At 39.7% G+C, this 26,707-nt stretch overlaps 1 protein-coding gene across 12 annotated transcripts in view; it reads left to right on the top strand.

The window, feature by feature from the left end:
* The window catches only part of TNIK (TRAF2 and NCK interacting kinase), a 261,739-nt gene that overhangs the window by 172,900 nt on the left and 62,132 nt on the right, over nucleotides 1-26,707 (top strand). For 4 of the 12 annotated variants that reach the window (XM_075202123.1, XM_075202118.1, XM_075202122.1 and 1 more), the window contains exons 13-17: nucleotides 13,513-13,623; nucleotides 17,205-17,291; nucleotides 18,610-18,822; nucleotides 20,502-20,891; nucleotides 25,810-25,974. In XM_075202123.1, coding sequence (XP_075058224.1) covers nucleotides 13,513-13,623; nucleotides 17,205-17,291; nucleotides 18,610-18,822; nucleotides 20,502-20,891; nucleotides 25,810-25,974 — 966 coding nt within the window. The remainder of the gene's footprint in view (nucleotides 1-13,512; nucleotides 13,624-17,204; nucleotides 17,292-18,609; nucleotides 18,823-20,501; nucleotides 20,892-25,809; nucleotides 25,975-26,707) is intronic. The other 8 variants (XM_075202126.1, XM_075202124.1, XM_075202128.1 and 5 more) reach the window with 4 other exon arrangements.

Here is a 26,707-nt window from a genome sequence, read left to right as displayed (position 1 = left end):
TTCAGAAAGGGCTTAAATTTGGTATACTAAGATGTTTTTAATTTGTTAATTTAATTTGTTAATTGTTAAAACTGTTTATAAAGATTTAAAAAAATATATATATATTTCTTGAAGGAGAAGTGACAGTTGGGAGTGGTTGGTGGTTGCCGGGGGTGACAGTGGGGAGTGGTTGGTGGTTGCCGGGGGTGACAGTGGGGAGTGGTTGGTGGTTGCCGGGGGTGACAGTGGGGAGTGGTTGGTGGTTGAGGTCTGGGCTATGGCCCAAATGCATGACAAGAACCTTTTTAACACCTTAAGTAGCTTGATTTGACTAGAATGCATGAGTATCATGCACAGGTTAACTTGTGTGTGTATATATATGTATGTATGTATGTATGTATGTATGTATGTATGTATGTATGTATGTACAGTCAGGTCCATAAATATTGGGACATCTACACAATTCTCATAGTTTGGGCTCTATACACCACCACAATGGATTTGAAATTAAACAAACAAGATGTGCTTTAACTGCAGACTTTCAGCTTTAATTTGAGGGAATTTACATCCAAATCTGGTGACCAGTTTAGCAATTACAACGGTTTCTATTTATGGCTCCCACTTTTTAAGGGACCAAAAGTAATGGGACAAACTAAACAATCCTACATCAAACTTTCACTTATTAATACTTTGTTGCAAATCCTTTGCAGTCAATTAGTCTGAAGTCTGGAAGGCATAGACATCACCAGACGCTGGGTTTCATCCCTGGTGATGCTCTGCCAGGCCTCTACTGCAAATGTCTTCAGTTCCTGCTTGTTCTTGGGGCATTTTCCCTTCAGTTTTGTCTTCATCAAGTGAAATGCATGCTCAATCGGATTCAGGTCAGGTGATTGATTTGGCCATTGCATTACATTCCACTTTTTAGCCTTAAAAAACTCTTTGGTTGCTTTTCTAGTATGCTTCGGGTCATTGTCCATCTGCACTGTGAAGCGCCGTCCAATGCGTTCTGAAGCATTTGACTGAATATGAGCAGATAATATTGCCCGAAACATTCAGAATTCATCCTGCTGCTTTTGCCAGCAGTCACATCATTAATAAATACAAGGGAACCAGTTCCATTGGCAGCCATGCATGCCCACACCATGACACTATCACCACCATGCTTCACTGATGAGGTGATATGTTTTGGATCATGAGCAGTTCCTTTCCTTCTCTATACTCTTTTCCCATCACTCTGGTACAAGTTGATCTTTGTCTCATCTGTCTATAGGATGTTGTTCCAGAACTGTAATGGCTTTTTTAGATGTGTTTTGCCAAACTCTAATCTGGTCTTCCTGTTTTTGTGGCTCACCAATGTTTTACATCTTGTGGTGAACCCTCTATATTCACTCTTGTGAAGTCTTCTCTTTATTGTTGACTTTGACACATATACACCTACCTCCTGGAGAGTGTTCTTGATTTGGCCAACTGTTGTGAATGGGTTTTTCTTCACCAGGGAAGAAATTCTTCTCTCATCCACCACAGTTGTTTTCCGTGGTCTTCCGGGTCTTTTGGTGTTGCTGAGCTCTCCTGTGCGTTCTTTCTTTTTAAGAATGTTCCAACCAGTTGATTTGACCACATCTAATGTTTTTGCTATCTCTCTGATGGGTTTGTTTTGATTTTTCAGCCTAATGATGGCTTGCTTCACTGATAGTGACAGCTCTTTGGATCTCATATTGAGAGTCAACAGCAACAGATTCCAAATGCAAATGTCACACCTAGAATCAACTCCAGACCTTTTACCTGCTTAATTGATGATGAAATAACAGAGGGAATTGCCCACACATGTCCATGAAATAGCTTTTGAGTCGATTGTCCCATTACTTTTGGTCCCTTAAAAAGTGGGAGGCACATATAGAAACCATTGTAATTCCTACACCGTTCACCTGATTTGGATGTAAAGTCCCTCAAATTGAAGCTGAAAGTCTGCAGTTAAAGCACATCTTGTTAGTTTCATTTCATATCCATTGTTGTGGTGTTTAGAGCCCAACATATGAGAATTGTGTCGATGTCCCAATATTTATGGACCTGACTATATGTATGTGTATATATATGTATATGTATGTGTGTATATATATATGTATGTGTGTGTGTGTATATATATATATATATATATATATATTAGTGTGTGTGTGTGTGTGTATCTATAATATAAATGTCTAGTGGCGTGTGTTAGTCTGTCAGTGTGTGGAAAAAATAAAACCAAGCTGCAGCGCCACCTGCTGGGCGGAGCTATACACTGACCTACTAAATTCTTAGTGTGTGTGGAAAAAAAAATTCAGAAAGGGCTGAAATTTGGTATACTAAGATATTTTTAATTTGTTAGTTTAATTTGTTAATTGTTAAAAGTGTTTATAAAGATTTAAAAAAAATATATATATATTTCTTGAAGGAGAAGTGACAGTTGGGAGTGGTTGGTGGTTGCCGGGGGTGACAGTGGGGAGTGGTTGGTGGTTGCCGGGGGTGACAGTGGGGAGTGGTTGAGGTCTGGGCTATGGCCCAAATGCATGACAAGAACCTTTTTAACACCTTAAGTAGCTTGATTTGACTAGAATGCATGAGTATCATGCACGGGTTAACTTGTGTGTATGTGTGTGTGTGTGTATATATATAATTTGTTACACTTTTCACAGGTAGTGTGGGTTGGTAGCATCTCACCGCTGCATGCTTGACATTAGGGAAGGGTCACACAACTGATTTGGAATGTTGAGATTTTCCAACCCGGAAGTTGCCGGGTTCTGAATTCAGCATAACATTAACGTTATAGGGGAACACACACATCAGAGTGATTGCATTGTCAGGAAGTAGCCTTTTGAAAACATAATTGCACATATACATGCAACTCATGTAACAAACCATATTTCATTTCTTTTGCGGACATTTGTATAGTTGCTTTTATTTTTTTTCTTCTTATAGATCCAGTAATTTTATATTTTATATTTTCTAGTTACATCCCTAAATGTTCTCAGGTTGAGCAGGGCTTCAGCATCCTTCCTCACAGCATGTGAGCTTGCATTTGCATAGCTTCCTCCATTGCCCTCTCCATTTCCATTTTGGGATCCAGAGGAGGGTCCGCTGTGAGCGAGGCAGATTCACTTCTAGTAAAATAGTGGCCACATTCCTATCATTTTGACATGATAGACGCCGATGTTACCTGAGGTTTGCTCGGGCTATAAAATCCATTCCATATTTCATGTAGGACCCAATTACAGAAAATAAAGATTAGGAACCTATTTCAGCTCATGCTGTAAGTTTGGATTCACCAGGAGATTAATTAATGGGAAACTTGAGAATTACATTTTGGGTGGTGAAAGGAGACTGTGCTAGGAAAACCAGGACACGTGGAATGCTTTACTAACCATGCTGTTACATACCACCAACAGTTAGAATCACATAATCAGGACAAAATAAGCCCTCCCCTTGTTTTGGCCAAATTTGGTTAAAATCTCACCCATTTTTGTTCACTCCCTCCCCTCTTGCAGCCAGAGACTAAGGATATCCCACCAAAATCGTGATCATTGGCAGGTATGCTGCTTTATCACAGCACAACTCCGTGAGAGAAGCCATGTAGTGCTGAGGCCTCTCTACCGCCCCCCTCTGGCAGGGAGAGGGATGACTGTTAGCTGTGTGCCCATGAGCCATAGATGATGAATGCTGAAAATAGAGAAAATATATACCCAGGTCTTAAAGACCTGTTCATGGAAAGTGTGTCCCTGATAAATTTATCTATTTTTCAATATAGACCAGTTGAATAGTACAACATATCTTCTACTTTGTTGATTTCAGTATCTGGTCTTATTCTGTACAGTATGCTTTAAAAGTTTGAATTTGAAGGGTGCATTTGAAAGTACATTAAAATTATGATCTTGTAACATTTTTTTATTTTACATAGTAGGGTTTTGCCTCCTCTAACTAATATTCATATTTCATGTGGATTTATCATATTCCTGTCATGAAAAATATTTTACCTGACAACTAACAGTTCTGGACCTGCCCAGTTGCGCTGTCACAGAAGGGTTTAATAAAGTCTGATCAATTACAAAACTTTTATAACAGACAAAGACCCCAACAAATCTCTGCAAGACAAACATATTAACTTTTATAGCCCGTCCTGTAGGCTGTCATTGCTCCTGATGTCTTGTTAATGGTGTCATTATAGACTCAATGACTGTCCTATATCTTCACTATTTATAGAGGACAACCTTGTAGAGGGTAATGATTTCTCTTTCATTACAGCAGCAAAGGCAGTCACAAGTAATGATGTACTTGTTTATAAACATATAGGGCCTGAGTCATTAAGGAGAGCAAAGCATAAGAAATGAGTAAACTTTGCACCTGGGCAAAACCAGGTTGCATTGGAGGGGGAGGTAAGTTTAAAATGTAGGGACAGATTTATACTTGGGGTAGGGCATGTCCTAGATCAACTTACATTTCAGTGTAAAAATAAAGCTATCAAGTATTTGTGTACTACATGAAAAAAACACTTATGTGCAAAATAATAAACTAATTTGCACCCCTTGCATTATAACATGGTTTGTCCTGGAAAACATTTACTCTATTTTTTGCCTTACTTTCTTTAATGACTCAGGCCCAGGGTGTATTTGTCTTTAGGCAAATATGGAACAAAATCTACGTCAAATCCTCTTTATAAGGATAACTCACCCCCCCCCCCCTCCCTCTTTTAAACTTAAATACAGCAGTCAGTAGACATCTATGGGTTGATTAATGTTTATTATTATTTTTATATAGCGCCAATCATATTGCGCATCGTTATAGATGTAATCTTTTATCATTCATATCAGTCCCTGCCCCATTGGTGCTTAGTCTAAATTCTCTACCACAGACACACTAGGGTCCATTACTTAGAGAGACTATCCTATATTCAAAGTTACTGATTGATTCACCTATTTACAGCTGAAAACATCACCTCGGCTAATCTTTAATTGCAAAGGGCTTTTCCACCGCTAATATCTGCAAAACAGCTAATTGTCAGCTTTGGAAAGCTTGTAGTCTAGTGTTCCGCTCTATAATGATGCGCACAGTTATAGCAATTACAGAGTGATTTGGAATATGCCTTTATTGCTTTTGACAATAAACATAAACCTCACCACATGAAGTCACTTATTACTCTACACACCACTGCTCTCCTGTGGCCAGTTCACCAAAGTGCACTGCTTACTGAATATCTAATTATTTGCGGTTATGATCACACACATGTAAAGGCTTTCTTATAACATTTATTAGGAATATATCTATATATATATATATATATATATATATATATATATATATATATATATATATATATATATATATATATATATATATATATTATACACTGTGTGTGTATATGTAAAATAAAATGTGTGTTTGAATGTCCTAGACTAGACTCTGGGCCATGCTCTCTCATCTTGTCTCATCACTTCTCTTTTACCACTAGATTGTAACCTTAATTGTGAGCATGGCCCGTCCTCCTTTTTTTAATTTTTTTTATATAAAGTCTGCACTATGTCCCTGTTGTATGTATACCCGTGTTTCCCCACTGCCTACTGTGGCAGCTTACAAATCAATGGCAGCGCCCCCATAGTAATAATTGTTTATAGCCGTATTGAAGCGTGACCTCTTGCTTTGTCAGTCGTTTAATTTCATATAATCCAAATCAGTGATACACTTCAGGTGGCGCTTTGTGCGCCTCTGTAACCTTCAAAAGGACTACTCATTACCCTTAATCTCAGTAAAAGGTTAAAACAATACATTTCATCAAAGAAGGAGATGCATAATTGTAATAACTTAGCAGATGTCTTAAACAATAAGTTATAAAAAAAAAAATGAAATAGGACAATAAAGCATGGAAGTAGCTGGTGGCTGCATGTTTCCCATCACTGATCCAAATATAGTAAAACGTGGTATCAAGTGAGGTGCTTAATGTAGAGTACATTCATTGTGTAACAGGAAAGATTTTTTTAAAGCTGAGAACTCCAATTGCTGAGTTTGTGTGAGGCTAGACAGCGTGGGACTAGAGCCACAATGGGGTCAGAAACCTGCAAGAAATCAACTGTGGCCACTCTCCCAAAGACTACTAGTCCTGTGCTGAAGGGCACCGGGGCTCTTCCGTGCACCCCTAGGCTGTGGGTACCCGGGAAATCAAGAATTTCTCTTTCATCCATCTGGGGGACACTCCTTAACCATGGGGTTGAGTCGGGGGGAGGAGTCTGGCACCCAAAGAGTTAACTTTTTTCAGCTGACAGCATATCACTACCGCCATATCACTCCCACATACCTCAGTTTGAATTGGGTGCCCTTGGAAGAAGGTTGCACCTGAAGAGCTCCAAGAGAGACAGTGAACAGAGTTCACTGGTTATAGGTTTTTTCCTTTTCTTTTGCAGTTTTTTTCTTTTGACAGTGGCGAGAGGCTCCGTGCAAACAGAGCTGACTCGTGGGAGAAGCGCCTGTCGGGGGGGGGGGGGGGGGCGGCCCCGCTGACAGAGAGGTAAGAAGCGCTTCTCACAGCGGGAAGCAGTCGGCAAGAGACTCTCCCCGCTGATGCAGAACAGGCGCTGCCATTAGGCAGAGAGCGCCTTTACTGCTGAGGTTCCCCGGAAGCCAGCTGGAGTATACCAAGTTCCTCCTCCCATGGGGATGGCAGTGAATTCTTGAGGATGGCGCGCTTTGAGTAGCGCTAGCGGGGAACACATTCTAACAGGTTTTCCCCTAATATAAGAGAAAGGGCAAAACGCTGTTAAGGTAAACAACACAGAAGGAGAGCCAGTGGAAGGGGAATGTGCTTGAGGAACACCGCTTCCCACCCCCCCCCCCCCCCACTGAGTGAGCACGTGGAAGATCCCTTTTTTGGCGCCAAGCTTCAAAAGGAGGACAGTTGTAGCAGTCATTTGAAGAGAAGTGCACTGTTGACACATATCTTCCACGCTAAGTATCACTTTGTTTCTTCTGTATATGCATGTGTATTATAAGACTATGAGGTGTTGAGAGAACTGTGTTTAAGGAAAACTATAAAGTTCTCCAAACCTGTCTTATTTAATCAGAAATACTATGATATGTTAAATAACCTAGTCTGTATTTTCTGATAAAGGTTGTGGAAGTGTTTGGGCGTGCCAAACATATTGTCTGTTCCAAATGTAATGCTAAATGGGCCCAGGTGTTCTGTGCTAATTGCAGTCATTACTGAAAAACCTGCTGCAGCCTTTCAGCTTGACTAAAAAAATTATACCTTATACTCTCTATATAGAGGAAAAGGAACAGAAATACTATCTTTTGACTGGTTCATAGATAAATATGTACCTGTATTTTTGCGGTGTGGTATGTGTGAAAGATAAAGCAACAGGATTTCACCTAAGTAGATTGGGGAAATCACTGTTAGCAGAGACACAGAAGGAGATTCCAGTGGTAGGGGAATGTGTTGAGAAACACCTCTTCCCCTCCCCCGCTGAGTGAGCACGTGGAAGATCCCTTTTTGGCGCCAAGCTTCAAAAGGAGGACAGTTGCAGCAGTCATTTGAAGAGAAGTGCACTGTTGACACATATCTTCCCCGCTGAGTATCACTTTTATTTTCTTCTGTGTGTATGTGTGTGCATGTGTAGACATGTATATTATAAGACAATGATGTGTTGAGAGAACTGTTGTTTATGAGAAAACTATAAAGTTCTCCAAGCCTGTCTTATTTAAATCAGAAATACTATGATATGTTAATATAACCTAATCTGTATTTTCTGATAAATTGGAGAAGTGTTTGTGAATTTTGAAACGTGATTTAGTTTTTCTTATCTTGTGATGGTAGATAAAAGCAAAACAACACGTACCAAACATAATGTCTGTTCAAAATGTAATGTTAAACTAACAAGTGAACGGCTGGATCAGGGGGGGCTCTGTGCAGCCTGCACTGTGGCTCTTGTGAAACAGCCTATAGACACTTCCACCATAACGGTAGATCCTCCTGAGTGGGCGGCTGCCTTAGCACAGGGAGTTAATACCCTTGTAAATCTGTTATCTTAAACCAGTTGAGATCCCAGCTGCATCTGTGGTTTCTCAGGGTATAACAGTAGGAATGACAGATGAGTCATTTTCCCCAGGGTTCGGTGTATTTCCCTCCCCAGCCCTCCCGGGGGCTTCCCAGATGGGAGAGGTGGGTTGGTCAGCGGTGGCTAAAAGCCTGGACCGGCTTACCCATCTACTGGAGAACCCCAGACACAAGCGTATTGTTAAAAGACGTAGACAAACAGCTAAAGCGCTGTGGTGAGTCAGACTCTGAGAGTTCCTCAGAGGAGGAGGGGGAATTGTTGGACGATTCAGATGTGTCCATTATAGAGTCAGAAGGAAACTCTAGGCACCAGGGTATGGACGATCTGGTAAGAGCAGTTCGTCAGACCCTGGGGTTTGCTGAAGTAGAGGAGACAAAGTTAGAGTCTGCCTTGCAGGATTCAGATTTACTGCCTCTGGCCATGCAGCTAAGGGAGGCAGCAGGCTATGTGTATGAAGCGGCCCATAATTCGGCCTCCATAGCTTCGTCTATTTCAGCTACAGCTGTAGTAGCTAGAAGGGCATTATGGTTAAGGGCTTGGAATGTGGATTCAGAGTCTAAACGATCATTAAAATCCATCCCGTATATGGGTGGGATGTTATTTGGTCCAGAATTAGACTCTTGGATTTTACAGGCTTCAGGGGGCAAGAAGACGTCCTTGCCTGTAAATACTCCAAGACCTAGGGCTAGGCCTAGGTTTAGTTCTTTCAGACAGCCTCCTTACGGGGGCGGGTCTGGCAGAGGCCAGACTACCGTTCCAGGGGCCATGGAATCCAGGAGACAGTCCCGTAGGGGAAGGTCATCCTTTCCCCCTGTGGCGTGGAGAGCTTCTTCCGCTAAGCTGCCGGATACCCCAGCGGCATGACTACCACCCACCTCTAGTTCGAGAGGGTGGGGTGGGAGGACGGCTGCTTGGGTTTGCCCGGCAGCAGACAGGGTCCTCGGTAGACGAGTAGGTCCAGAATATCGTGATAGAATTCATGGGACCAGCTCACTTCAGGTTTTGGACAAAATTACCTCGCTGGCTTCTGTCAAATCAGAAAGAGCTCAGGGCTGTCGATTTGCTTCGTGCAGACGAAGCTATACAGGCTTAGAATTTCCAGTAAGGGAAAAGGCTTTAGTCACACCCATTCAGGGTGCTAAGGCTAGACGAGTTGTTCAGTCTATGACCGAACTTCTAGAGTCTGAAAGGGTCACAGAGAATCCCTTGTCTAAGAATGAGTTTCTTGAGACTAGTGAGGGACTTGGTACGCAGCAGAAGGTTGTCTCCACAGGACAAGTTGAGGTCCTAGATGGAGTGGACAGGCAGGATCCTGTCAGACAAGAGGCTGTCAGTAGCCAGGTCTTTGAAGCTGCTGGGAAAGATGGTGACATCTTTCGCGACCTTACCCTGGGCAGGGTCCCATCCCAGAGGAGCATTCCCGTGCTCGAGGTACCAGTAGAGGAGGTAGGTCCTCAGCTGGTGGTTGCTGGACAAGAACCAAACAGAAGAACAAAGACAAATAAATATTTGGACGTAGTGAGGGCATTACGTATATATGTTAAGAGATCTGCAAAGATACGTAAGACAGAGTCTCTATTTGTGTTGTTTGACTTTTCCAAACGGGGATGGCCAGCATCTAAGCAAACTATTGACAGATGGCTTACCCTGACTATCAGGGAAGCTTATGTTCAAAGTATTAATCTCCTGTGCCGAAACGTATTGTTGCCCATTCTACCTGGTTGGTTGGGGCGTCTTGGGCGGCTCGTAATGGAGCCACGGCGGACCAGCTGTGCAGAGCAGCCACCTGGTCCTCGGTCCATACCTTTACGAAATTCTACCAATTTAATATATTTGCGTCTGGGGACGCCTCCTTTGGCCGTAGTGTTCTGCGTGCAAGGAGATCAGAGCGGTCCCACCCTTCAGAGGGATTGCTTTTGTAAGTCCCCATGGTTAATGAGTGTCCCCCAGATGGATGAAAGAGAAAACGGGATTTATACTTACGATAAATCTTTTTCTCTGAGTCCATCTGGGGGACACTCCGATCCCCCCCGTCTTTTCGTTGTTTTGTCTCCACTCCCCCCTCTGTTGAGTGGTGTGTCTTGGTTGATTGGTCTATCTTCCTAATGACTTTTGTAATCAAACTGAGGTATGTGGGAATTGGTGGGGGTGATATGCTGTCAGCTGAAAAAAGTTAACTCTTTGGGTGCCAGACTCCTCCCCCCGACTCAACCCCATGGTTAAGGAGTGTCCCCCAGATGGACTCAGAGAAAAAGATTTATCGTAAGTATAAATCCCGTTATTTGGATCCCTGAAGTGGCAACATTGCCAACCCAGGAGGATCCCAGTATGATATTAATGGCGTCCAAAGACCTTGTTCAGCTTTACAAAAAAAGTAACAAAAACATAAATAAAACAAATACAATTGAATTGAAATAGAAATAAATCAAACCGCTGTTCATTAATGCATTAATAAAAAAAAATCAGCCACCTTTTTGTCCAATGAGAAAAAAAATATTTGTGTAATCCAAAGGAAGAGAGTTCAATATATTTAATCTACAGTAAATGTCCTTTTAATGCACTGGAAGTAGAAAAAAAAATCAATAAAAGGATGCAACTGCCCAGAGCCCTATCGCAGAATGAAAGAAGAGTGAATTGACGAGGTTGACAATAGCCGCTCAGCAAAACAATTACTGCTGCACAGCTCTAATTAGGTCTTTGGCCAAATTTATTTTCTATGGCCCATTCATTGCAATAGAGTTTCTATGCAGTGCATAACCCCGCTTGAAATAAATGGGCCATAGAATTGAATGGAACATAGACATAAATGGGGAAAAATACCACACAATGCTGGTTAAATCTGTCATATTAATCCCTAGTGGGTATATCCACAATGTGCTCCCATAGAGATCAATAGTCTTTTTCAAGTGTCTTGACGTGCACACCCTGAAATGGGACAAGCTGCATTAAAAAAAAACTGCATTTATTTGCTGAAAGGATGTAGACCAACACAATTGCAACCATCTTTTATCAGGCTAAGTTAAGAGGATATTGAATGGTTGCTGCTACTTAACGCCTCAACTCATGCTTTAAAATTAATCTTTTTTTTTTTCTTTCTGTGCACTGTAGTTAAGCAGCTATAATTTTCATCCAGGTCATATTCTGGACAATTTGGTTTATATGACACATATTTTTACTACATTCTATAGCTTTTGTATAACTGCCAGGAGTTTAACTGTAATTAGGTGACAATCACAGGGCTGTAGGAATGTTGAAAATGATCTTAAGCAATGAGTGCTGGAAATAGAAAATCAATGTATGTTGATAATCCGCTTTGAGCTTCCTGTAGTGTTTGACTTTAATGATGAGGAGAAAAGGAAAGAAAGTGTACAGATTAAAGTATACATTACAAAAGGTTAATGACATAATGAACAAGTATAACATTTTTGAAGAGTACGATGGCCATCAGTCCAACATTCTCCATGCTATTTAAAAACAATTAGTTTAATGTTTTTGATTTTCTTACCAAAAATAAATGATACTTTTAGGCATGTTTAGAATTTCGGTAATAAAGTATTTTTATTGAGATTTTTTTAGTTCCAACATACAAATAACATATTTAACATGTAATCTAACTAACTTCTATCTCTGCCTATGTCTAGGTCGGGAATGTTTCTACCGCTCCAGGTCCTTCAAATAGTTTTTTTTAATTGGATTATAGCCACTCATTAGATTCACTGGACTTAGGCTAGGTGAAGCGTTCTTGTCCAATAATCGGGCAAATCAGCCGACATACGACCATTCGGTCGAAAGTTTGGTTAGTGTGTATAGTGACACGATGGTAGAAAGTCGTGCCAAAGTGTCCATTGGCAGCTCATTTTGTTGGTCGTACTGTTTAATATTTTCCGACCAATCCACCTAACGATCATGTAGTGTGTATAATTTTACGATCGGTCTAAGACCAAGTGCCGATAGTTCCTCGAACTGCGACTCCTTTGGGGGCGTGTACCAGTCCCACGTGGTGTGGTGTTATTATCTGCCCCTTATTTAAAGTTCTTGGGAATATCGTTACATAGTCGTTTGTGTACAAATTTCTAATCTTTGCTCACGACAATATGGTGGTGAAAAGTCGCTTTCTGGACGTTCAGTCTTTCGTTAATCGTCTAAAACATGACTAGTGTGTACGCATTAATTGTCCGAGCAATCAGACCTTTGGTTGAAGGGAAAGTCGTTGTAGATAACACGTTGGTTGGAAAATTCTTCAGTGTGTACCTAGCCTTAAACACCAATATAGGTCTAAAACAAAAATGTCCCCTTTTATTAGTGTTAATTGTTACTTTTTACTGTGTGTTCCTGATAGGAGTGACTTCACATGTACTATACTGTCTCAAAGAATTGAACTAGGTCTTTTGAAGCACTAACATTGCTAAACCTTGATTGATGACAGTATATGTGACCGTTTGTAAACAGACCCTGTGACCTAAATGGCAGTGTGTCTTTTAGTGATCTGTGTGATCTAATACATTAGTTTAGTGTGGATGAGGTTTTTGCTAGGACAGTATTTGCCTATTGCTAACATATTTGTAGTATGGAATATATGTTATAGGCTTATAGCAATCATTAAAAGTTGGGGAAATAAATGTGCACCTTGGCAAAACCATGTTGCATTGGAGGGGGAGGTACACTTTAAAATGTGGGGACAGATTTATAGTTGGGTTAGTGCATTGTCCTAGATCAGCTTTAAATTTCTGTAACAGTAAAGCTAACACGTATTTGTGTGCTACATGAAAAAGCAGCCAGTATTTTTCTTACATGGAAAATAATAAACTAATTTGCACCCCTTGCATTACTACATGGGTTTGCCAAGGTGGAAAGTCACTCCTTTTTTTTGCTTTACTCTCCTTAATGAATTAGGCCCAATATGCATAGTCATGTATGTAGGACAAATCCATCTGAAACGCTGTTTACTGACCATCTCTTATTTTATTTATGCGCACATTTGTTTTCTTACTTTGCAGTTAGTTATTTGTAAGTATTTTCCAGTTGCATTCTTTCGCCACTAACAAGCTCATATTAAAGTGCAATATAATTTTGATTGTATGTTGGTCACAGTACTTTTTTTTTTTCACTTCATAAATTTGTATTAACATTTGATAGCTGTTTCTGTAGTGTATAAATGCATTTTAGTACTTTGCTTGTGGCTTTTTTTTTATATTTTATTGTAAGTATTAATTTTCCCCATCGAGTTTTCAATTACATGTATGCATAAATTATCTGGGTTAAGAAAGTGAGGATGAATGTTCTAATGTAATACTGTGGTCTGAATTATGAGCTATGCACTATAAACCTGCCTAGGTATTTTACATGATGCGGCAACATTATTTATCTGGTATTAAATAAGTAAGGTACTGTGATGCAAGTTATTAAAGGTTATTTGTTTTGTTTTGTTTTGTTTTTCTTTTCTTTTCTTTTTTTTTAGCAGCAAAGACGAGAAAAGGAAATGAGGAAACAACAGGAGAGAGACCAGAGGCGGCGTTATGAGGAACAGATGCGGAGAGAGGAGGAACGAAGGCGGGCTGAGCATGAGAAGGTCTGTTGTCCTTCATGTGATAACTACTGTATATTAATAATATAATATTTATTTACATACTGCTTTATAATTAAGAATAAACACAGTACTAAATCAAGACTGGGTAGATAAATGAGGTTGTGCCATTTATTGCATATTGTTCCAGCCAGATTGCAGTCACACTGCAATGTTTGTTTGGGGTCAGAGGGTTGTTTGAGTATGGAAAGAGAATACATTTTTTGTGTGAACTATGTAGAAGGGAGATAATCAGGTAGAGTAGTCTAGGGAGGTTAAGAGGGTGGTTTTGGGAATTTGATAAGTTTGCATGAAGACGTGAGTTTTCAGGGAAACTTGAGGGTTTGGAGACTAGAGTCTACTTGTACAATGGAGGGCATTGAACAGAGTGGGTGCAGCCCCAAAAACTTCATGTAGATGGGAATGGGAGTTGGTAATGAGTGTGGATGAGCTCAGCTCAAAGGGGGTCAGATTAAGAGATATTTTGAAACAATTTACAAGATGTATGTTGGTTGTGCTTGGGAGTTTTGTTTATGGACTTGTATATTAGAATTACTTTAAATTGGATTAATTGAAATATAGGCAACCAATGGAGGGACTGACAGAGCGTTTGTACGAGGAAAATTAGTCTAGGATCTGCAATCAAAATAAATTGTAGGGGTGAAAGTCTGGTTATGGGAAAACCAGTAAGGAGGCTATTGTCAATTCAGTAGATTATTTATGCATGAATTAAAGTTTCAGCAGTGTCTTGTGTAAGATACATGCATATCCTGGAAATGTTTCTTAGATGTGGATACGGGTTGGATGTGGGTAACAAAGGACAGTTTTGAGTGAAGATGTCTCCTAGGCAGTGAACGTGGGGGTATGGTTTATTGTTGTGTTGTCAACAGAAATAGTAATATCAGGTATGTATTTTCGTTGGCTGGTTGGAATATTCGTAGCTTGGCTTTTATAAGATTGAGTTTGAGGTGGCCCAACACAGATGGTGAGAGATCTGGAGAGGATAGATCTGCATAGAAATGATACTGAAATCCAGAGAAGCTTATTAGGTTTCCAAGGGAAGTGGTGTAGATGGAGAAGAACAGAGGAAAGTGGACTGAGCTTTGTGGTACTCCAAGTAACAGAGGAAGCAGAAAGGAGATTGATCCAGAGAAACAAACATTGAAAGAGCAATGTGACAATTAGGATGAGAATCAGGATAGGACAGTGTCCTGAACATCTAGTGAATATAGGATTTGTATAAGAAGAGATTGAAAGTATGTGTGTTTGGCAGTGTCCAGAGGTTTTTTAAAAGTTATTTTAGATAGTACTATTTGTGAGGAATTCATTAGAAATACGAGACATTTGCCAATGTTCTTCTACTATGCGAGAAACTTTTTTTTTACAGGCATCTTATTTCTTTAGTGTGTCTGACTGTCATTGTGGTCGATGCAGAGTATAAAGAGGTAGCTGGAGCCACTTGATCAATGGCTTATGTTCAGTTTGGTTAACATATGGTACTGCCAGATCTGGAGAGGAGAATGCAGAAATTGTGGAGAGAAGCTGGTGGAAAGAGATAGAAGTTGTTGATAATTAATAGAACTGAGAATTCTGCGGGTGCGTGAAAGCTTGGTAGAATTTGACAGCAGAGAGATTAAGGTAATGGAGTAGAGCTTGCAGGTGGTAAGGTGGTGATTGCAGGTGATAAGGTGGAAATGAGCGTTAAGGAAGTCAGAATCTGAACATATTGTAGACAAAACGAGATCAAGGCATTGGCCATCCAAATTAGTAGAAGAACAGTTCACTAGGAGGCCAAGAGTGGAGGTTAGTGATAGTAGTTTGTAGGCACAAGGACACTGTGCATTGTAGTGGGATCTGTGAAATCGCAGTGGGATCTTGAAATTGCAGAAGATGATGGTGGAGATATCAAAAGATAAGACATGAGGAAGCCCCTAAGACCTTTTTAGGGACTTCGAGCCATCATAGTGGGACCTCCAAGAGTCCCAATCATTTTCATTAACCTGGCCTCCAAAACCCAAGAAGCCAGGGATCAGCCCCAGTACTTTTTAGTACAGACTCTTAGGGCTAGATTTACTAAGCTGCGGGTTTGAAAAAGTGGGGATGTTGCCTATAGCAACCAATCAGATTCTAGCTATCATTTTGTAAAAGGTACTAAATAAATGAAAGCTAGACTCTGATTGGTTGCTATAGGCAACATCCCCACTTTTTCAAACCCGCAGCTTAGTAAATCTAGCCCTTAGACTCAGTGGTGTTCTGACATGCTGGAAACCCCATTGAAAAGAATGGGCTATTGAAATTAATGGGAAAAGCTCCATGTCACTTTATTCCTCGATGCATTTGCAACTAATACAGATGTGTCCAGTGCAACTCAACAGTGGGTATAACGCTTACGAACAGCATACTAAACGCATATAGATTCAATGTGTTTTCACATGCGGTTTGAACTTCTGTTAAAAATTATGAACAAATTCAGTGTTCTCTTTTTTGTTAATGCCAACCTCGCTTCTGATAATGCCATCCTGAGATGGCATTACCAGAGTAGGTACCGCAGTGATAAATACGCCGGTCGTTCACAACGAGCAGTTGTGTAAACTTTTATTAATGGAAAACAATGAGATTCAAGGACGTTTTGTAAAGGGTGGTAAGCTTATTGAGGGGATAATAATTAATTTCACACAAGTAAAAATATTGCACAAAATGAATTGACTATTATGAAGTGCAGATTTTGAAGGACCTGTGTATTTCCTTGTTTTCTTCCAATCTTCCTAACTATGTAACTATCTAACCTTATCCTTCAATTGGGGATCAATTTGAAATGTTTCTTAAACATATACAACATAAACACAGTGTTAGTAAAGAGCACAGTCAGACCATTCTTTTGTTTACTTTACCTTTGGTGTGGCATGATTTAACGAAGTCTTTCTTTTCCCAGTCTTTTTGATGGCAAGGCCTTGTACCCACTTGTGTTAGTCACATGCGTTTTTAATCATTTCCAGTTTCACCATACCCCTGATAGTTGATACTAGCGGTTTTAAAATATGAGCTCCAAACAGTGCAAAAAACCGCTAGTAGCAAACACATGTCAAATGCGTGTCTACTCTGGTTCTTCACTACCATTAAAAACGCTAATGCAATGCCAGTGGGTACCTGGCCTAACATGGCAGAACTGCAGCCAACCAGATAATCAGATTATTTACAGCAGCAGATTATTTCATGAGACGACTGTGCTGATCCTGTCCACTTATGTTAGTTATGTGTGCAAGAGAAGTACTGCATGTGACAGGGGCAGTATCATGATATGGAGGTAAGCAAGAAACCACAGACTGAGCATTAGATAGTGTGAGGAGCAGGGTTCTCTAACCGCACAGGGTGATCGGAGACTCCTGTCAGATTCATTAAAGAAAATTGTTGTGTCAGCTTTTTTTACTAAAATATTTTGCTGCACTGTACAATTTATTTTAGATCTCTTGATTAGGTCCTTTTCCTAATTTGTACGTTTTCTAATCTGCTTCTGTGGTCTCTAGTGTACTATTTCCCTAATCTCTAGACTTCTCCCTTCTCTCTCTTTCTAATACTGTCCCTGCCAGGAGTACATCAGGCGACAGCTAGAGGAAGAGCAGAGGCAGTTAGAGATCTTGCAGCAGCAATTATTGCAGGAACAAGCTCTGCTTCTGGTAATGAACATGTGCCCTACTCCAGCATGTCTACTCCATCATGTGTTTGTGCACGACATCCAGTGTTTGTCAACCATCTTTTTCATGACGCATGGCATGACCCTTGCATGTTGTCCAAAAACACTTCATTCAGTTTATGATTTATTTGTGTTAAGTGAAAGCCATGCCTGAAACATGTTAGCCATGCCGCAGTACACCATCTGGCTGTTGAAGGCCACTGTGGCACAACATACAGTAATTTCCCAATTTGCTAATAATAATAATAGTAACAGTGAATGATAACCGATCCTGCCATTGTGACTCAGCTGTTTAAGACCGCAAAGGGACCAAATAAATAGCACACACATACTCAGCACAAACAATTTCATCTTCAATGTAAATTTAATAGTAAACGGGCCGGTGTGGAGTAAATGTAAGAAATAATTAGTAAGCAGGCCAGTGCTGCTGCAATTAATGAGCAACTCAAGTTAAATCCTAGTGTATTACGCTGTATGGCCGTGTGGCTACATACTAGGTCACATGGGTCTGTGCTATCAGTCACACAGCACAATACACAAGGCTCCAGGAGAGGACATGGCTTGTGGTACAACTGTATTCCTTCCCATAATAGCTTGGTAATGTAAAGCTGCCACGGCTTCTGGATTTACATTTTTTTTTCTCCCTTTTCCACAATACTTATTTTCCAATAGACTACTGATGAACTAACATTAACAAGAAAGGGTCAGTAGGCTGTCATAAGTGTTTTATATTGCTTTGGGCCTAAATGGAAGTATCAGGTGGATTTCATGACCTCTAGAAATTCAGGTGACATGGGTGTTCCGGTTTGTAATTTAAAAGTTCTGGAAGCCCTATGCCAATGTTAACCACTGGCCACTTATTCTTGCCCTCCAGGCCATATGTTGTTTGCAGTAATAAATTGTCTTAAAAGATTTAGGCGCAAAGGATGTTCTTTGTTATTCCTGGTTTATAAATATGAGATTCTCTGCAAAACGTATCCGTATGTATTTCTCAAAGTCACTATTGTAGAGATGTACAACCCTGCATGTATTGTATAAACATAGACAGAACTGTCGTGCACGAACATGCAATCTTAGAAGATTTGCTACCGCCATGCGGATTCTTGTGACCTTACATGATGGCACTACTCACAAAACAGTTATAATGCAGACACCTTATACTGGCTATACTTTAGGGGTGCCACTAATATTCAGTTATTTGGGTATATGAATGTGTCTGAAAACATAGCTTCTACCATTGATTTAGAAAATTTCCAGCCATCACAGACCCATGACAATCTAATATGTCCTTTGTCCAAAAGGAGTATAAGCGCAAACAGCTAGAAGAACAAAGACAAGCAGAAAGGCTACAAAGACAATTGCAGCAGGAGCGAGACTATTTGGTTTCCCTTCAGCAACAGCAGCAACAACAACAGCAGCAGCAGAGGCAGCAAGAGCAGAGGCCACCAGATAAGAAGCTATATCACTACAAAGAGGGGCTGAACCCTGCAGAGAAACCAGCATGGGCGAAAGAGGTATGGCCGCTGTCCATTTAGCTTTGAAGCAGGGGGGCCACATTAGATGTCAAGAATTGGTGTCTGTTTGTAACAACTGGATAAACTAATACAACATGCAGAAAGTTTTCTGGTTTAATGTACCTGTAAAATTTATTTTGAGTTGTTGACTTAAAACATGATGTTGATTCGGTATTGTGATGTGCTCCGTTTCATTTGGCAGACTTTTTAATGTCTTGATGCTTATTCTGTTTCAGATTGTTTTGTCTCATGACGCATTCATTGACTTTAATCTACAGCAGTGCCATGTAGTTCCGTTTTAAAACTCCCCAGATTTGTACTTCATGTTTTATTCATTTTAAATCCATAATATCCCTCCATTCTTCAATCATTAAATCAGCTGAGACTGTGGGTTATTTTCTGACAGCTGTAGTAAGGCATTTAATCAATATTCATTTATGTTTACTAAATAATGCATGTACTTACGGTAAACTTACATAGACGTGCCTTGTAAAATTGCAAATAGTTTTCATCTTTGTACCCACAAAACACTACAATTTTTGAACAATCTCTGCTAATAACTTTTCCACATGTGCCATTCACCACAGTGAATAAACGCCATGTAAAATATTCATGTGGATGTATGAGAATTAGACAAAAATCTAAATTGCCAACAGGGATTCATGGTACCTACCTCCACATGGAAGGATCTTCCTATAGAAATAAATAGGTTCTGCTGGTAATAATAGATAATCACTGATTGTTATGCTAGAAGACATATATGCTCCAACACACCGTCTCCAGCTGAATCAAGTACATAAAAAAAAAGTAATAAATATATTAAATTAAAAATCCCCAGTAGAAACATAAGAAAGTGGTAAGCTGGGTGTCATCACTTGTTATACCATGTACTATGGACACTAGGTTGCCACAACATAAATTATATTTGTGCATTATAAGGTGGTATGTTCCATCACAGTACCACGATTTGGCAGGAATGGCTGTATTGAACTGATTGTAGAACGTGCTTGGTTTATATCTGGCATATGCAATTCTCAGTACATATTGTAAACAAGTTAACCCGTGCATGATACTCATGCATTCTAGTCAAATCAAGCTACTTAAGGTGTTAAAAAGGTTCTTGTCATGCATTTGGGCCATAGCCCAGGCCTCAACCACCAACCACTCCCCACTGTCACCCCCGGCAACCACCAACCACTCCCAACTGTCACTTCTCCTTCAAGAAATATATATATATTTTTTTTTAAATCTTTATAAACACTTTTAACAATTAACAAATTAAAAACATCTTAGTATACCAAATTTCAGCCCTTTCTGAATTTTTTTTTCCACACACACTAAGAATTTGGTAGGTCAGTGTATAACTCCGCCCAGCAGGTGGCGCTGCAGCTTGGTTTTATTTTTTCCACACACAGACAGACTAACACACGCCACTAGACATTTATATTATAGATATTCTGTGTTCGGATTATTGGTTTGTGACAATAATTTCTGGTTACAAAGAAGGCCAAAAAAGAAAGCATTGCTAGCAATGACGCGGATGAAGAAAACTAGCCTATGCTCTGTGTCCGCATCCTGCAGGAATGTGACGTGTTTGCTCCATTTAATGATCTAATTTGTCACTGTCAGTTTTTTATGTTGTGTTGTAATAGTATAATTTTGTGTGATCCCACTCCCAGGTTCAACAGCGATCTCTTAGTAATTCGCCTGTTCTTCCAGCTAAGCAGCAGCACCCTTCTGTTATCGAGCAGCAGGTGCCCCTGGTTACCAAAGATGCATCTTCTAGTTGGCAGCCCTCACCTAGGCCAAATTCTCAGAACCTGCAAGCATCAGGTCGTGTGAAAATGGACAACTTAGCTCCACCCATGATATTGCCTTCAATTCAGATTTCCAAATCAGGGCCCTGGTCACAAGCAACACAGAGTGAAGTGCAATCTCTAGATGATGAAGTGAGATTCCTACTCCAAGTGAACTCACAAGAGAATGAACCAGGGAGAAAATCAGTAACGTCCCTTAAAGGGTCCCGATCACAAGGATGTAGTCCAGCCAGGGACACGGGATTTTCCAAGGTCATGAGAGGTTTCGCTTCTTTACCAAAATTTACATGCATGAACCATTAAACATGCAACTGTGAAGGACAAAATAGGCACAGGGGAGATAGTTATCCTTGTGTATAAGTGTTACTTCACTGAAGGAGAGGTCATGCATGAATAGTGTACGTCTGGGGAGTCTTTGCCTTCTACAAGACATATTAAAATTTCATACCTGCTGTTAAAAGCATGTATTAACCCCAGATAACAACTGGCGATGGTGGCTTAAATCTAAACACAATCCCCACGGTAATTTGTACCAACGATTCCTAACAGCTCCCTTGGATGGGCTTCTTACTTTACTATGTCTGTCTTCTATCAGTCACTAACAGCTGTCTTTATCGGTTGGTCTCTACTTGCTGTGTTTGCCAGCATTGCCCCCTGCATCACCAGCTTCAAGCTTGTTTCTCATCGTTTAACTGTTGTCTTGTTATTTCTGGCATACATATATTTTGGCAGTATTTTGAGTTAACATTTTCAGGCTTGTGCAATTTAAACAAGTGTCCTAAGCAGGCACACCCCATAAACACCCGATTAAAAAACAATTTCTTTTAGAGCAGTGACATCACAATTCCAATATTGGATTGCGTAATGTTGCTATGAATGATATAACCCAGCTGTAATATTCTGGCTTGTGGTAGTCACAGTTCTAGATTTATTGACAAATATGCAATAGTATAATAGCTACTGGAAGCTAAATTAAGGCTAGTAAAAGTCTTTAATCATAATTAGCCTGTATGCATTCGTATTGAGTTTCTAAATTGGGGAACTTGTTTTACCAGTGTCTAATAACAAGTGGAGGCTGAAAGTATAACCTGCCTGGGGTATACATTCTGTGTTCACTACCGACATAAATCTAGCCATACCCAATGGTAGTACTTTATTCTTTCAATAAAAACTAGAACTTAGAACAGATGACAAGGAAGTTATTACTTCTATGAATATCTATATTCACTAAAAGACCAGGGGGTATATTTACTAAACTGCTGGTTTGAAAAAGTGGAGATGTTGCCTATAGCAACCAATCAGATTCTAGTTGTCATTTATTTAGTACATTCTACACAATGACAGCTAGAATCTGATTGGTTGCTATAGGCAACATCTCCACTTTTTTAAACCCGCAGTTTAGTAAATCTAGCCGCAGGACATTGTCAGAGCTGCACAATGATCCCAGTGCCACTGAAATCCGTGCCATTGCATCCGACATGAACACGGAACAGATTTTTAGATCTTGTGTTAAAGTAGAAACATCCACGCTTAATATTCAGCAACTACGATAACAAATACTTGAGGAGTGCTGTCTCCGCTTTCTATAGCAATAGTAACTTCCCACTATAGTCGTTTTTTCAGTGATCCTGACAATAAAATGAATATTAGTCCATGGATGGCCAGGGATGACTTCTCATTAAGTAGCCAGACCTAGATTCACCAACTACTGTTTACCTGTATAAACATATTGCACTGATTCTCTGGTACCATGACATGGGGGGATAAGTAAAGACCAATGTGTGAGCTCTCTGAAAAATATTGTGTTGTCCAAGTATTGGAGACCAGCAGTATATGTAGCCAGTGTAACTATACACACTTGACTTTTACTCTTCTTTTTGGGGTAAATTGGTAAGCAGATTATCTTTAATACACCATTCACCCCCATCGCATCCCAGAAGCACATTCTAGGATGATGTTGTTTTCTAGTAAGGGTATTTCATGCAAATATATCAATGTACATATAATGCCTATATATATATTTTTTTTAATTTTAAATTATGAGTAAATAGCATTTTTAGAAATCCAGCTGCTGAGCAATCAAAATAAAAACAACTGAAAATTGGTATTTGACGGTATTATACTGCCATTATAAAACTTTAATAGATTATGTCTAATCACTTTAATCTAATATTTCTGAATGTAAACGGTTGGTGGTGGACTCCTGATTAACAATGACTCTTTCTCAGATTATGTCCGTTGTATGCAATACTCTTAAACCTTTCTTTTAGAAGTGCGGTGTGCGTTTGTCCATTTCTTGTCTGTTATTTTAGAAGCATGTTTCAGACACTACGATGAAATCTCTGTTAGACGGGGTCAGTTTGCATGGCCAGCAATATAGTTGCGCTACTGTGTCTTCCAGGGGTGAAAATGTGCAAGTACTCACAGGTGTTGTAACCAATATTTCTGCATTTAAATGATAAGCTCAAGTAGACAAAGCTTCATTTTAGGAAAACAAACAAGTCTCCAATAATTGGTATTTTACGACTAACTTTTTTCACTAGTCGATGTATGGTCTTCAGTTCCTTTTAATTGTTATAAATCTCCCATTTTCTGCAGTCCAAAGAGGGAATTTTAATTTCTCGCATTGTTCTAAAGAATAGCTGCGCTTTATTACCGCTACTATCTGAGCCATGAACAGAAATTTGCGTTAAAATTACTGTACTAATGGTAATAATGGATCAACGCGTGGAGTTAAACCCCCCCCCCCTCCCCAAGGACTTCCTTTTTGACCACCCTATGTCTCCCCATATATATATGACTAATCCATAATTTCCTGTTTCTCAGCATCTCCTACTCCTCCTATCATCTCTCCAATACATGACCCTATTTCCATCTTTTAACACAGATGCAATCTGTGTCTGTCCGACTGACGCGGAACAACAAATTGAAGCATACCTTACCATGCATCTGATAGGAATTGTAGTTTAACAACTGCTGAAGAGCTGTTGACTGTGACCACTGTTCTTTCTAAGTGGTCTATTTAACCAGCGGTGAATAGTCAAACTGCCGGGGTAAACGCAGGCAAAAGGCTCCATGTCCGCTTTTTATTATTTAACAAAGTGTTAACATCGGCAAAATCAGAGATTTCTACTGTCTTAACCTAATTGCTGGAGCTTATTACTGTACCCAATGTTTTTAACACCATAGACCTCTATTGGGACAGCAGCATTAAACAATTTATTAAGCTGCGAAAAGCCAAGCTCCCTGGGTTTGCTGGATCCCTCACTAGTGAAAGCGGTATGCGAGGAGGGGTTTCACTGGGACTGTCGGCACAGCCACGGTATGGTGAATATTGGTGTTACTTAAGTATTTTTAATCGCTACGTAGTGTGATCATATCTTTTGATTACGTGAAACTGCAATTTAAGCACAGTCGCCTGACAATAATGGTATAAGCAATCAATCGCTCATTAATGCAATAGGTAATTCAGGGCAGGAATTGCTGTTTTTACCTCTGTAATAAAATTTTAGAGATAATAATCTGAGGCAATTAATCAAGAAAATAGCAGTGTTTCCATGTGATTTTAATTACATTGATTTAATCACAGACACTAAAAATCGATTATGTACCCTTATTACAAGGGACCACTAAAATACAAGTTGACTTATACAAAAGTGCTACTAATAATATTCATAGATCTATATGTAAAAGTCTCAGAAGCTTATCAGAACTGATTATATCTGAGATGAAGCAGTGATTTTTAGGGAATATTTTCACTTCTTGTTCATAATCCCTTTTGAAGGGTAAATTTTTTAACCTCAATTTGTTGAAAATGGCTGACCACAGCTGGGAGTTACTTACAAATGTAAACAAATGCCAAACACCTCAAGGTCTGTAACAATAAATGAACTTTTACATTTGTGGATGTTAGTAGTAGCTATTTTCATATAAGTAAAGTTGTATTTAGGGGGTCTATGTATTATATGCTGGAGGTAACCCTCATGTATCTCTATGATTTGCACGCCATAGGAAACAAGTTCATGCAAAATGGGCGATTTATGGTAAGTGATTAATCACAATTGATTGACTGAGGGGCCTATTTATTAATCCGTTCATAGCCTTAAATCCTGCGGATTACAAGATTTAAGTAACTGAGATATACATCAACAGTGTAATGCTGGAGATATTACAGATCTCTGGCATTCATTAAAGCAACGACGGGGGCAGTAAAATAGGGCAGTTTATAAAGCTTTGCTTTTTGGAGCTAGGACTTGATTGCCAATGCCATCTGAGGATAGCGTTATCCGCTCTTGCCAGTGTGTTAATGCCCGCAAGAGAGTGCACATTTCTGTACATGCGCAATAAACACAGCGGGGTAGAGAAGTCTTGCTGAAGTTTAGCCCTTCATTTTATTAAATAAATCAGCCAGAGATGAAAAAAGCTTTCTGTTTTCTCTATTTCAAAAAGCTCTTTCCGCCCCAAATTGCCTAAAATCTCCAGACTGAGCGATCAATTGCTCACCCCATCAAACACAAATCATCTGAATGAGACTAATCATCTAATTTCATGCAATGCGGTTAAATTGCGCCATTGTGTGACTGAAGACCACACTACAAAGCTGCTAAGTAATTTGGATAGCAGAGCACATATGAAGCAGAACCACAAATTGAGTAATTTTGAGCTTAATCTCTGAGCAAGAGTATCCATACTTGTGTCTAGAGTCATTTATTGTGTGTATATAGGTTAAAGGTAGCTGTATAATATTTTCTTCAATGCACACGACGAGTACCTGCACTTTTTCATGGAGGACGTCACCACTGTTTCTCTTTCCACAGTACTCCACATGATGCACTAAGTGCGCCTGTCGCCTACACACAGGAAGCAGCTGTGTGTAACAACGGGCGCACTGTACCTGACTAAAATATTGGGCTATTTACACTACTTTTCAAACCAGTAGATTCATATTCTATTCATTGGTCAGTAAAGTGCAGGCTTATAAATTAGATACTGCCCATAATGATGATTTTTTTTTTATTTTATTTATTTTAACAATTTGTAATAGATGGGCTCTCTATACTATGAGCAGTATATCATCTTCCATAGTAATAACCTGGTTTGGAGAGTGTGATGTAGCCTTAGCTATCAGCATGTTTTTCTTCATTTGTTTGACGGTTTTCCTGTTGCACAGGTAGAAGAACGATCCCGTCTCAACCGCCAGAGCTCCCCTGCAATGCCACATAAGGTAGCTAACAGGATATCTGACCCAAACCTGCCTCCCAGATCAGAGTCCTTTAGCATCAGTGGAGTGCAGTCAGCCCGGACACCGCCAATGCACAGACCAATAGACCCACAGGTAAAACTTATACTACTAAATACTATTACTATTAAATACTGTGCTTTGCAGGCATTTTTGAACAAGCTATTTACAATTGGGGAAAAAAAAGAATTTTTTTAAAAAAAGCTAAATTCTTAAGAATATGTATCAGATGCAAGAATCTCATTTTTTCCAAGTGAGTAGATGCTGTAAATCAATATTAACAGTCTAGCACAGTGGTACCCAAACTGTGCGCCTAGGCTCCCTGGGGTGCTTCGGCGATCCCACAGGGGTGCCTCGGCCAGAGCCAGTGGTAAGCAAGGCGGGGGACTACTTGGTAATTATTTTGGCTTAGGGGTGCCTTGAAAAAATTATGGAGACCCTAAGGGTGCCTTGAACTGAAAAAGTTTGGAATCCACTGGTCTAGCAAATGAATTTAAACTCCCTATATTTCTTTGCAGTGCCCACAAAGTATATACAGTTTTTAAAACATGACCTAGAAATTAATTTTATGCGCTCCAAATTAAGATGACACTCTCCAAATCAATATAGTCATCAGCACACATAACATTCTTTGAACTCATAAAAGACTTTAAGAAAATCCCTGTTGTAGATCAATTGAAAAGGTCCAGCATTCTGTTAGTATTTAATTGTTAAATAAAATGTACATGACTAATTTTAAATGCATTTACTACTGGTTACCGTACTGGGTTAGTGAAGTCTGTTTTTGCTGTGCTTTTAAGTGGTTGGGCTGTTTTCTCTCTTTTGGCTA

Source organism: Mixophyes fleayi, chromosome 3, assembly GCF_038048845.1.
Source record: "Mixophyes fleayi isolate aMixFle1 chromosome 3, aMixFle1.hap1, whole genome shotgun sequence".
Classification (NCBI taxonomy): Eukaryota; Metazoa; Chordata; class Amphibia; order Anura; family Limnodynastidae; genus Mixophyes; species Mixophyes fleayi.
This window is presented reverse-complemented; position numbering and strand designations above follow the sequence as displayed.